At 35.0% G+C, this 14,377-nt stretch overlaps 1 protein-coding gene across 4 annotated transcripts in view; it reads right to left on the reverse strand.

The window, feature by feature from the left end:
• Positions 1 to 14,377, reverse strand: part of FSIP1 (fibrous sheath interacting protein 1) — a 68,505-nt gene that overhangs the window by 1,655 nt on the left and 52,473 nt on the right. For 2 of the 4 annotated variants that reach the window (XM_072337634.1, XM_072337636.1), the window contains exon 12: positions 2,765 to 3,311. In XM_072337634.1, coding sequence (XP_072193735.1) covers positions 2,765 to 3,311 — 547 coding nt within the window. Of the gene's footprint in view, positions 1 to 665; positions 1,575 to 2,474; positions 3,312 to 14,377 lie in introns of those variants that run through there. The other 2 variants (XM_072337637.1, XM_072337635.1) reach the window with 2 other exon arrangements.

The following is a 14,377-nucleotide window of genomic DNA, read 5'->3' on the forward strand; positions in this document are numbered from 1 at the left end:
AAGCAATGACCAAGATCTACCTAAAATTTCTTGCAAAAAGGAAAAACAAAACTACACTTAATAATTATGTTTTCCTTAAGATGTACATATAATTTAATGTATTACAGTAAATCTGTTTCACAGACTGTACTACTATTGAGACTACGAAACTAAATTGTGATAAATCAGTTTTACAGAAATATGATTTTTATTTGCTTACACAGCATAAACCAGGCTCAGCAACCCAGATAATCCAGCTGTCTAGAGATCATGCATATAGGGGTATAAATCTTTTAGAACTACTACTATAACAAAGATCAACTATGTATCTTTCTTAAAAACAAACCTGATGTTTCAAAATTACATCTGAAGATGAATTTGCCTTAAACTGTACTCCACTGGGATCTCCATTTCTCAATACAATCAGCACACATAATCCTGTCTAAACTAATAACAGCGGGATTAGAATACACTGTCTAGTGTAAAATACACCAGACAATTTTACCAACTTGAAAAGCATCACAACTTCTCTCTTCTCTCTTATGGACAGGAATAACTGTATAAGATGGAGCTATGTCGCCCTCATCAAAAGCAAAGAACAGAATTCTGAGAATTCTGTGGAAAGACAGAATTCATGTGTTTTCTTTTTCTTTCTTTCTTTTTTTTTTTTCTTTTTCTTTAAGCTGTAATTTCCTTATAAGCAGCACCTTGAGAAAAATAGTAAGAATGGGCTGTCTGTTTAAATGTTAATTTTGGATACGTATTTTAGGGTTAGACTAAATATTAACTGATTCTTTTGTTCTCCTTTTGAAAAACCAGACTCTGACACAATGACTCCATGTCTAACGAGTTTGCAGTATCTGTAAGGAATGTGCCTTGCTTTTATTTAATTTTTTACTGACAGTGAAAAGATTCAGAGACTTCTGAAAATAATGATCAGGTAAGAAAAATGACCATAAAGCAAGGATGTTTATTAACCACACGGACTGAGATCTACATGGTTGAACATTATGCAGCCACTACAGAAACTGATAATTAAAACACCTTATTGCATTGCTCTGACACCGTGTATGATTATGATTCAAATATTTTTGAAGTCATTTTAAAGACTTCAACTTTCACAATGAGATATCGCATTCAGAAATCTACTAATAGTAGCATGCTTCACTGAAATCTCTTTTCCCTCTTGTGCAATAAAATTACCTCATATTGACTATGTCTATAACAAGAACATAAGCAGTTACCTGCCCACTTCACTATACATGGCTACGATGTGGGATGTTTTGCTTGAATTCACATACTCCATCTTAAAACACCAGTGTAACAGGGAAAGACGGCAGATGGCTCTGATTTGTCTCTGACTGTACTATCTTTATTCAGATTAAGTGAAGAACTTCAATTCATGTTACAGCAGCTGGTTAAGCATGAGCTTCTTGCTTGAGAAACAAGATTGCATCTAGCCACTTCACTCCTGCATCAGATGAAGCTGCCCCCCGTACAAGTGCTTCTCTTTGATTCTCCGAACCATCATGACACCTGGCCTGTCCTCCTGGCCACCTCTTTCTTCCCTGTCTCCACTCTTCAGATGCTTGCATCTGCATTAAGCGTGAGGTTAATGAATTTGTCAGCTGAAAACTAACCCCAAAGAATTGCTTTTCTTTAAGTATTGCAATTCTCTTTTCTTTCTATTGAAGCTACAACCTAAATATCATTACAGACAAATATAGGGCAAACATAGCAGATAGGTCTGGAAACTGAGCAAGTCTAGAAGCAGTAGTAGTAACAACACATAATCAGTAGTAACAAGCTTTCTTATTTCCTGATAGGTGGAATCACTTTTTGTAAAGACACTATCATTCCCCTCACTGTAGAAAGGTTAACTACAAGCAATCAAAGAAACAGTTATGATAATAATTAATAATAACACAGTTAAGAAATATCAAGATGCTCTTCTAAACTTTCAGTGAAAGGGGAAAAAAGTTTCCACAAATTCTGAAGAGGATACCAGTACAACAAAGATCTATTCTGACAAAATTCATTAAGCTGAAATACAATTAAACTGTAGAAGTTTGATCGAAAACAACTTTATACTGTCACAATTTTATGAAAGAGACAGAAGATGTAGATGTACCCGCCTGAAATATGGCTTATTTAAACACTTTGTTTTCCAGAAAGATAAGTGGTCTTATGCTAAAATATAAGCGTAGGTTTAGATTGCAATATCAGGGTACAACAAAGGATATAAAAATAGAGAGGTATCCAAAATCTTCTTCGCCACATAGGGTGAACTTCATTTTTGCTAGAAAAAATCTATTATTTCTTTGCTGAATTAAATGCAGTTTAAAAAACCATGCAGTACTTACTCTTGTTGATATTTTCTATACATAAATTTGAAATAAATGTTATTTTTAATACAACTAAGTCATGCATGAGCCTATACTACAGAGTTTACCTTATTAAAAACTGTGGGAATAATTTATCTCCACAGAACAGCAAACATGACTTCCTACTACCAGAAAGATAAGCAGAAGTATAAGCATACAGTTTTCTAGTGGAGAGAACTGATCACCATCATTCCTGTATTTCATAGGAGTTCTAATCTCACAGCCAGTTACCGTCTGGGAAGAATCTTGATAAACATTGTGTTATTTTGCACGTTTTATAAAAGTACCTCATTGCCCCACCATAATTGCCAGCGCATATTGGTGCATACCTTTGGTGAGAACCTGCCTGTTTCTTTCATCACAATCAAAAGCCTATTCTAAAGGATTGTTAAGGGTCTCACCTCCTTTGGTTTGCAGTGGTATGCTGAGAATGTCAGGCACTGTGGATGGCTCATTGTTCATGCTGATGCAGTATAATGGTTCACCCAAGAAAGAAGGTTTCTTCAGCCTTTCAGCGTTGAGTGCTCTTGACATAAAGTAACCTTCAGTAATACTCTTATCTCTCATCTTCTGTAAACCTTCTAGGTCATCAGGTTCCTCTGTTTGGGCCAGTGAATCCTTTGATAAGTGACTATCAGCCAATGCTTTGCTGATATAGTAGCTAGGGATTTCACTCTCAGCATTAACACATAAGCTTTTGTCTTCAAGTCCAGCCTTTTCCAGAGCTGTTAACATCCCTACAATATGGTCTTCAACTAACATTTTGGAAAGAGTAGATGTGGAGTGAAGAATGGAGACTTGACTTGTGTAACAAGGGGGACTTAATCCACAAGAAAGAGATTCCTGAGACTTTGGCATGGTAACGTTGCTTATTGTTCTCTGAGGCAGCATACATTCTTCCAGAAGGGCTTTAAGCTGCTCTTCAGAGAGGCCCGTTTTCTCTTCAATCTGAAAAAACAAAACAAAACAAAACAAAAAAAAACCAAAAAACAACTTTCTTCTGTCAAAATCTAATTAATGAAAAGCAGCACCATAAAACCATTTGAGATACAAAAGCACTGGCAGAAGTCTTAAATTCACACCAATGTTTTTTTTAATTCAAACTGAATTTAAATATACATTTACATAACCACATAGTTTACATAACATCTCCACTAGGTTCTAGATAGATTAACTTAGGGAAGAAGCCTGATATCCAAAAGGCACAAAAAGGCCCTTAATTTTGCCAAGAGCTTTCTGCAAGATACCTCTGGTTTATTTATTTTTTCAAATATTTTGGTTTGTTATGTATACATGCAAACAGACACACACGTCAGTGAAAGCAAAACAACACAATGCTAAAAGTCTTACAACTATGAGGGCAATACTGGACATTTCTTAAAGCTCAATTGTATGGGAAATTGGTAATCACAGCCTGATCCTCTGATTAATCAGCTGAGGCAAGTGTTGGGTCAGCTGTGGGAGCACAGGTAAGAGTAATTTAGCTGTGGTCCCAGAAGGGGTGGAGCTTGACTCCACCTCCTCTAGACCTCATTTAAGGGCTGACCACCACTAAGGCAGCATCTCTTGGAGATTGCTTCCTGGTGGAGATTGACAGCATTTCCCAGTGAAGGCATCCATATTGGTGAATTTTTCCCTATAAATAAGCTTTTGAATATCTGTTACCATCTTTGTATCATTCCACCTTACACTCGATATGATTATGATTGATATTAGCTGTATGGTGAAGAACAGGGAAGGGCATTTTGTTGACAGAGGTGTACAATGAGAGGTTCTAGCCTTTGAAATCCTTAATGCACCCTGGTAATAAAGAAAAATACTACCTACCTGATTATTTCAAGCTGATAATGAAAAGTAAAACATATTTTAGATACAAATATAGTACCATCTGCCCACAAAATATGTGATATACAAAATATAATCATATCTGCATTTGAAAAAATAAATACAGATTGCTCTAAAAGTAGTGCCTCCTAATTCTATGGAAACTACAACAGATCCACAGAGAGAGCATACTAACACTAATTATTAGAACAAATACGCAGCTACAAAATCATATTTTTCAACATAGTCACCACTGTTAGCTGATCTGTGCATTTGTGCAAATGACAATGGGTACAATTTCTTCTTCATTTCATGTCAGACACCATTTTGTCAGACTGCCCCTTTACTGCCATCTGTCACACAATAACAAAATATAATGGAATACTGGGAGGAAGGTTCAACCTCCACTGTCATACCACCAACATCTGCTTCTGACATTGTGGGCCAATGTAATAAATTAGGAGGCGTTATTTTCAGCGCAACTCATGTAATTTGCAGCAAATGAAAAAGATGCTCTCTACAACCAAAAGCTTGGTTTTACCCAATGTCCAAGAGAGAAGCTCAGCCAACAATCTGATAAACTCCTTAAAGCTGCCCTGCTCCATGTCAATTTTATTCACTCTGTAGTGATCACTACACATAACTGAAACTGCTGTCATTTCAGAGGAAAGAACAGTATCAGGTCTAGAGCTGAATTTTCATCCTGAAAGTCTCTTATCCATGTACATACATCGTATGATTCTGATCACAATCAGATGAGATCACAGTCTGAGTAGCACAACGGTGCATGGATTATGTGTGAAAACTACTTGTTTGTGAATGAGGGAAGATTTCTGTCTGAAAGAAAATACTATTTCTTTGTTAAAGAAAGTGTTATGACAAAATGAATCAGATCAGAAAGGCATTTTATGTTACTTTCAGTTATCATAATGTATTTAAATGCACACTCATTAGTGATATCTAAGAATGAGTACTATATACTGATTACTATACAGTTCAGGTATTGGCTTTTTTACTTACATACTTAATATGTTTTATAGATTGTTCAACCTTTTTTTTTCCACTGGTCTTTTCCTACACAGAGCAATTCCACTCACAAACTCACTTTGAGTTAACTTAGAAAACGTAAGAGTACTGTATTGAAGACACTGAAAAAGGGTCTTCAAACAATAATACAAAGCCACAAAAGACCACCATATGTAGTCAGCTCCATATAAACGAAGATAAAATCAGGTCATCATACTGAGACTCAGCTAACCTTGATGTCACTCAGTATAATTCTGATAACTAAAATTAAACCACAAAGACCTCTTCAAATTCTTCTATTAGGCTTTACATTTTAATCCTAGTGAAGAAAATATTAATGAAAAATACACCAGAGAGGGAAAATCAAAATGTGAAAAATCAGAAATTGAATGTGGGATTTTTTTAAAAATTTTCACTGTCCATCTACTAGCATGTTGAATTTCTTAGATTTCTTGAGGGAGCATTTTAACTTGCAGACAATGTATGTTTACAAACAGTTATTGGAATGGAATTTCTATAAGAAACAGATGCATTCACTCCAGTATAGAACCACAGTATAATGCACTACTGGACGCACAGCTACATCTAGGGTATTATCACAGAACAGACATTATGCTATGTAAACATAACTGTATTTATATTGTAGAATATTCTCACATCTGGAAACCCACATGGATTTCCACATGTTTTTGAGTGTGTGGTTCTGCACTAACATATTTCAAAGTTCTTGGCCAAGACCATTTGGAGTTCATTTTAAGTTAATGACCAGGCAATTCACTCACTGCAGAAAGGAATCCTGCATCTGTTGAGAAAGAATAAGCATAAAATGAACATAGTTAGGGAGATCATCTTGTTCTACCTTTCTTTTGTCTTGTTTTGTTTTGTTTCCCTACCACCCCCAACTCATTTATCTGTAATCTTCTTTTCCTTGGACAAATTTCCCTTTTCCTTTTTCCTTTCAGGAAATCATATGGCTTCTATCACCAATTAGTTCAGAACTTATTACCTGCAGGTTAGGTGGGGAGATTTAGTACCTAAGGCCAACGGAAGGGGAAATGACTTTAACAGCTATAGAGTGAAAAATATTTGTAATTGTGTGGGAATATTCCTCTGGAGCAGCAGGCTTGCAAGCAAAGCACTATGAAATACTATTTGTTTTTTGTTCTTTCTTTGCCCCTTTCTCCCTTTGGTTCGTTACATAAGACATGTTTGCAAGAATGCATGTTTAAGGAACATATTTAATACACATCACAAAAATGAAATTTAAAAATAATAAAGGCTCACTTTGCAATTTTCTCCTGCCAAAATCATTTTGAAGTTAAAGAAAAGCAGGCAGCAGGAGAGAAAATAGTTCTTAAATAGTCGTGAGTAATTTATGCATAAACCAACAGCAAGAAATGTATATGGAAATGATAGTAGAAAGGCTGCTGTTGAAAACAGAAAAGAGCTCAGAGAAGCAAGTAATCCCCTAAGGAGAGACATTTCACTCTAAAAAAAGGCTGTGCCTCTGCAACTAAATGAGCATCTTAATACATGTGATCTCATAATACTGTAACTGTATTAGGAGGCTGCAAAGTACACATTTGTACACATTGTAACTAATCCCTTCATAGCTCACTTTCTTAGTTTAGATTCACAAGACTTAGAATCAGCAAAGCAGTCTTTGGGAGACAGTAGATTCCACTTCTCCCAAGCTTTCTCTGCCTTAGTGGTAAATAATTTACAACACCTATATAGAAAGAAATAATTAAAACTATTCCTTTAAAAAGAGAAGGACATAAAATTAATGTAATTCAAAATGCAGGAACAGAGTACCAGACAAGAGAAAGTGAGCTATTAGGCCTGGTTCCCATTAGAAACTGGAAAACCTTTTAATTGTTTTGGCTAATTTTTAATAGGACACTGAGTCCTATTCATTTCCTAGGCTTTTTATTGTTAATGATCCAAAAAACTAGATCCTAGTCAGGAGTTAAAGAGCCTGCTAATGACCTTTGCTGTTTATGTGAGGCTATTTTTTTCACACCCTTGTGGCACCTCTCTGACTGAAGATTTCTTGTTCCTCACTGAATTCCTCAGTGACATGGGTTTGTGGAGAAAGCCTTACTGCATGTGGTAGGAATGCAAACTTGTAGGCAGCTGTGGACAGACCTGCTGTGACTACGAATTGCAAGTTCAAAGATTTAGGACTGTTTTCCACATTTACACAGTAAGAGACAGACTAACACTAAAAAGCCTCATCAGATTTTACCATGAAGAAAAAAAACAAATACTTCAGGATATATAACCATAGAATGACACACAGTATCTGAAGCAGCACTAGAACAGCAGGACTATTTAAGGACTTAGGTAGCCAGCAGGTGTTTATTTTTTGTTGCTTTATCTGTAAGTATCATAAATAACAGATCTCCCGATACTTGCCTGAAACAATTCACTCTGATGCTCTAATTTGTTTACAAGTTGATGGAAATGTAAGACTGCAACAATCATTTTTGAAGCAGCCGCTCTTTTCCTGACCAAAAGACTCTGCTCTTTTTCTCCATCTGCTGTCTTTGCTTCTGTTTGTTACATGTTCCTTTCTCATATTTTTTCCCCACACTCTATTTGATTATGGCAGAAGAAAAAGGTCTGGTTGTTCATTTTATGTAACTGCTGCTAATGAAAGTCAGAAAGCAGATGGGACTGAAGTACTGAGTCAAAAAAAAACAGGGAGAGGAACACAAGGAGAAAAAAAGAAAAAGAAAAAAAAAAAAAGAAGTATAGAAGAGAATAGTGGGCATCTGCTAACATCCCCAACTGTAAAATGAATCAACTTGTAACTTCATGAGACACCATGACAACACAAGAACCATCATCAGGTGCATGGATACAAGTAGATACTCCATGAAAAACAAACTGCCTTAAAACACCATCAGTGATTTAGGAGAGAATATGAATTTCATTATTAAATGGGAAATAGACAAAAAAAATAAAGGCCTTCTACCCCTTTCTCCAATAGAGAAATAATAACAGATATCAAAAGCAGACATGAGTTTATACAACTTTCTTTAGACTATCAGCAGACAACAAGGAAACTGGGTGAAACTGTGGAGAAAGACAGTAATTGCAGCGGCTCATTTTTCTTATCTTTGTTTTAATTTTTAACATACAGCCTACAGGGCGTAAATGTACAGATAATTATGACAAGTCCTTGCAGGCAAAAACAATTTAAACGTGCATATTTTAGTCATTACAAGGAGGTATAATAGGCTTTTTTTATCATTATTTTGTCTTTCTTAAAACAGTTAATTGCTTGTGGCTCAAATGTGCAAATAATGAAAAACTGCTTCGGCATCTATGCCACACCCCGCAGACTTTAGAAACAGAAACAACTGGCTGCCAGGGGCAAGTTCTTAAAATAAAAATAATAATAATTAAAAAAAACAACCTAAAATAACTTCCACAAGAATTTTCATTTGATAACACTGACACTAACTGACGCTACACACAGCTATGGAGTTCTCATGGTGTTATTCTAGGATATAAAGGAGCCAAAATCTCAACTGTATACTTCTGCTTGAAAGCATCTGAAAATGATTTCACAATTCTGAAAACCCCAGAAAGCTTTATTTTGAATTGTTAGAGCAGCCAAGATGTAATTCCTACCCTTCATTTTTCTCTACCTTTCCAGTTTAGTTTCATTTTGCTGTAGTTCTTGATCTATACATTGTATAATGCTTTCCAACTGCCTGCATATTAGCAGTGAAGTTCTCATGTGCAGACACCAAAATCTGAACTGTACATTCTCACCAAAGTTTTAAGGAGGTAACTTCAGAAAATACAATTTGAAATGTAACATGGGAGTAAAGTTCCTAAGACACCTATCAGGTATCTATTTATTAATTAAAAATAAATATTTTTAAGTGTTAAGAGATTACACATCTATTTTTCACAACTGCATACATGCATCTGAGGAAGACTGTTATTCTGAAACTTCACTTTCCTCAATTGTTTAGACATAATTGAGGAGACTGGATTCAAACCTACAGCATTAAATATCAAATATAATTCCATTAATATGTTGGCTTTTTCTTTCATTTTAGGAGTTATTAGAACATAAGACCAATGTGAGTTAGTAAGCTTTCTTTTATGAGTTTTGAACTACTGCTGCAGCACAAGAAAATATTTTAGTACCCAATTAAGTTAGAAATTGTAGGTATTACACAACAAAGCAAGTAGTTCATAAATAACAAAGGAAATGCTGAATATATTCTATATGATAGCAGAAGACAAAAGTAATTAAAGAGTAACAGACATTATTTTAAGCCATATTTTAAGGAAATTAGATATATTTTTTCTATTTAACTAATCTTATCCTAAAATACTTGAGTGTGAAACTATGACTAAGTCCAGTGAAGTGTCCCCCTCCTAAAACATAAACTAGAACACGCTAAAAGAGAAAAGTAAAAAACAAAGATATTAAAACAAAAACTTTTTGCTGTCCAAGTTATAAAAGAGTTCAATTAGTGACTGAGAAGAGTTGCTATCTAAGCAACAAAGTCTGCAGATTGAAATGAAAGAGGCAAAGATGTATTGACTTCAAGTAAAAGGCACACATCATTGAAACATCAACAAACCTTAGTAGTCACTAAATAATAATCTGCCATTCCTTGCATAACATAAGTAAACATAATTAAAATAACTAAAAAGCTGAAGAATGAAGATGTCTGAATAAGTCATACTGTAAAAAGATTGGTTTAAAACTACGATAAAAGTCCATGATGTAAATTCAAATTTAATCTACTTCAAGGCTGCCAACAAGGTGTTTTCCAAGAATTCAGTTCTTCTAACTTCAGTTGAGTTCAACGCTTATCTCATCTAGTTTACTGCATTAAAAAACAATAATAACAATAAAAACACAGATGAGCATTGTGCTGTGTATCAGCATCGTGTTTTCTCTTATCTCTAAAATCTTCCTGAACCAATGGGAAATTTCCTGTTTTTACAGCACTTGACTCCACATACTTCCAAGTATTCTTAGATTAGAAACCAAATTTAATTTGAGCACAATGACTGTATTTGTAAAAACATAAGATAAATTCCTGAACTGGCACTTACTATCAATTAGGCTGAATAAGACTTTCATTTTATTGCCTCAATTGGAGAAAAAGATCTTCAGAAACAGCTTCCTAAACATCTTGTTTTGTGTTTCTAATTGTTTCTTATTAATCATTTAACACATTTAATTCCATAGAACTATCTTCTCTGCATGATTAAATTGTGGCTTTAATTTACAGCACATCCAGCAGAGCAGGCAAAAATGCCTTGATGTGGTTGCAGCTGATTTCTGTTAAAATATATATATATTTTCCTTTTTTGCTCATGTTGGCTTTTATTTTTCCCCAACAAGCATACACAATGCAGCACAATGCTACCATGATGTCTTATTATATCTATTTTAAAATTCTGCAGCTTGAAATTTTAATAATATTTACCAGTCTGTATTTTATTGGAGAAAAATATAAATAGGAACAAAACCAATATCATGGAGATCAAGGAAGCCACAGATATCTAAATGACTTATGTAATTAAGTGTAATTTAGTCTCACTAAAACCAGAAGGACTGGCCCAAAGAGCAGTAAGCCCTGAAGAGTCAGCCAATGCAATCATAGACTAAAGCTTAAAAACAAATATAATAATGCATTATATATTCTAGGAGTTCATATTTCATTGTATTCTCTTGAGAAACTCAAAAGCAAATCTTATTATAATTGGCCCTGTGTATCACAGCACCTCAGAATGCTGACGACTTGTATACGACATACAAAGATGTGCCGTGAACCTGAACTGCAATAATATATTTTGGAGACAGAATTATTCTCTTATTCTCTTCCAAGTAGTATATATGTATATGCATATATTTCATATACAGAAGTCTATATGAAAAAAGCTCTGCTGTGCATGGAATAAAAAAAACACAGCACTGATTGTTAGTAAAGTAAGGCAGGTACTACCTAGCTAAGTTAAGGAAATAGAAAAACAACAGCTTTTTTCACAAATGTTATTTTCTTACTTTATTTTTTACTCCGGCTTAGCTTTTCTTGTCGTAGCTCATCCCACAAGGTAAACAGAAAAGTGTATATAAGTATTGCAAATATGGGATCCTAATTCGCTATTTAGTCCCTTCCCATTTGGAAATAGAGTTCCCACTGACTACTCACCAAACATTTCTGACTCTTCACTTCTCAACATGAATATCTGTGGGACATTATTTCTGAGGAACATCACATCTAAAACCTGTCAAATTGTCACTGCTTTTTAGAGAAAAGTCATTGCATGAGTATAGATGAATGTATAAGACTAGGGAGTTTTGCCACATCTCAGTCTCTGCCTCTGAGAGGTCAAAAGAAGAATCAGTACAGAACTTTTTTTGCTTTTTATGTCTGGTGGAGTTTGTTGTCACAGGGCAAGTGCAAGGTTTCTGCAGGGAATGTTAGGTTGCAGCTGTGCTTGTCAGTGTGGGCATATATCTTACACAGTGCTGACAAAACATTCTTAAAGAAAGATCGTAATGAATAATCTTTTTCTTTCCCAACGAATGGAAGTGTATTTTGAGATGAGATACCTGTATCTGGCTCTTCTATTTCCCTTCAAAAGAGAAAACCAAAAGCCTTTTAGGAAGAATGTGATGAACAATACTGCCCCAGGGAAAAGATTTCATCTGGTGCTTCAAGCCTGCCTGCACCAATTCCTGACTGGTGGTAATCCTTCCAGTAACTACAAGGCTATGAGTTTAACCTTGAAATATTTCAACACACAATATCAGAAAATTTACATTTACAACATAACAATAAAAAAGCTAAAACCAAGATAAAGCAAGTACTGACTTATTAATATTCTAAATGTTTGACAGCTATTTAAAAACAGTAAATCTGAAATGCAAAACAATTACTCATTTTTTTTACTAACTACTAAGATCACTCTTCTGTAGGTCTAGTTAGAGTAAACCCTAGTTTTAACTGTTACTGAAACCATAGCAGGTTTAACTCAGGCTTCTACAACAAATGTAGTAAACGTGTAACTGTAGCAATGACCATATTTGTGCTGGAGTGACGAATTTCCTGTGCTACTATAACTGATTTGCCTGTCTTTTATGATCTTGCCTAACTAGAAATAGCACAAATATTGTATGACTGGATAGAAGAGTCAGCCTCCTCCTTTTTTTTTTTTTTTTTGCTTTTTTCTAGGGAGAGTGGGAAAACTTCACTGTCATTTCTGCCACTAAATTCATTAGTTTTAAAATCTCCCAGCCTTTGAAATAAAAACCACTTTAAGTACCTTCTGTTGTTCTTTTTTCTCAGTCACAGGTCCTATCTCATGTCTCAGAACAACAACATCTAAAAAGGTATACGCATTTGAAAGGTTGCTCTCTATATAATAATCTCTTATTATTATTACTTGTATTATCCTGGTTCCTATAATGAGAAGCATAGATCCATGTATCTGCAGAGACAGAAAGCCAGGTCTTTACAGAGCTATTAGGTCTACTAGATTTGACTACACAAAGATACATGATGAGATGATGCAGTATGCATGTTTCCTTCCTTCCTCCCCTTACCTTTCCTCCTCCATTCCCGGTAAACTCTTAAGTGGTAAAACAAACAAATACCAGATGATTACACTATTGTAACTGGAATCAAGGACAGCATTCAACTTGCCACCACTACACCAGGCAGGTCCCTGTACTTCTCATTGCCAAGTGACAGGTGCTCAGGAAACCAAACAGCACACGTGAGCATGTTCTAAGCACAGACACACCAACTCTCATTCACCAGCAAAACAAACAAATAAACAAATTCTTTTCTTCATGTAGTAATTCAAAGGTTTTACAGTAAAAAGAAAGGTATTGGAAAAACTATCTACGTGATGCAAGACTATTTTAGTGTTTGAATTTTTCAACCATTTTCTGACAAACGTGCTCATGTAGAAAACGGATGTAATTCAAAAGAGCTGTGTAAACACTGTTTCTAAGAAATTATACCTCCAAGGAAATTAATCCAACTCTAGAAACAATAAACAAATTACCAAAAAGTAAAAAAGTACGGCTGTTTGCAGCTTCCAGGAAAGTCAATGTTTTTGCAATTTGAAACATGTCATTGCTATAGGAATAGCTAAAATGTATTTTAAATTATTCCATTTATAATCATTTTAAGTCAGAATAATCTTGCTGACTTCATTAATGCACAAAAAATGCACAGAAAGGGGAAATTGTCTAATATTTATCGTAGTAAAAGACACAAAAGCACCAGAAGATTAATGTTTTTTTCAGGAAGAAATTTGTGTCAATTTATCATGCATTTGGGATACGGGTGACTCCACTAGAGCTGGAATCTGTCTTCTGCCCAGGAAGTCAAAGTTCACGTCACTCACAAGTTCTAAAAGATTAATTTACAAAAAGCCTGTGTGATCACATTACAAGGTCAATGGCTTAAACACAAAGCCCTGTGCACCCCAATTGCTTGGAACTTTCCTTACTACACACTGGAATTTTCAATTGGTTTGGCAAAAAAAAAACACAAAACAAAACCAAAAAAACAAGAAAAACAAACCAATAAGACAAAGTTCACAGCTGTGTTTCTGATGTATTAATGATGACACTGTTGGTTTTAGAGGACACTATGCTACTCTCAGTTATGTGGAATCACAGCTACTGAAAAAGCAGGCAATGACACAGTCAGCTGTTTCGTGTGCATCTTCCAGGCGCTTAAGCAGAAAGCTTATTCATAAGACAGTTTATTCATAAGACTACTTTGGATATAGAGCTCCCATTGAAACACACTGCAAAAAGAGGAAATCGTATGATTTGAAACAGAAGATCAGGAGCTAAGGCTGGATGATAAATATACAGGAGATCCTACCATCCTTAACCCCAATAACATCCCAGGGGATGTTATCCCTATGCTAGCATGCTTTTCTTTTAAGCATACTATAATTTTAACACTTAAGCAGTTTCAGCCTTGATGTGCAAATAATTCCAGTTAAATGTACCAAGATTCTGATTCAAACACAACTCATATGACAAGCTTCGACAAGAATAACTGATGCTCCTAGGAGAATTACACCTCTAATAGCAGCAGTTTCTAGCCTTATGATACTGCCAGAATAGCATATGAGAAGTTTTGTACATC

Source organism: Excalfactoria chinensis, chromosome 5, assembly GCF_039878825.1.
Source record: "Excalfactoria chinensis isolate bCotChi1 chromosome 5, bCotChi1.hap2, whole genome shotgun sequence".
NCBI classification, from domain to species: domain Eukaryota; kingdom Metazoa; phylum Chordata; class Aves; order Galliformes; family Phasianidae; genus Excalfactoria; species Excalfactoria chinensis.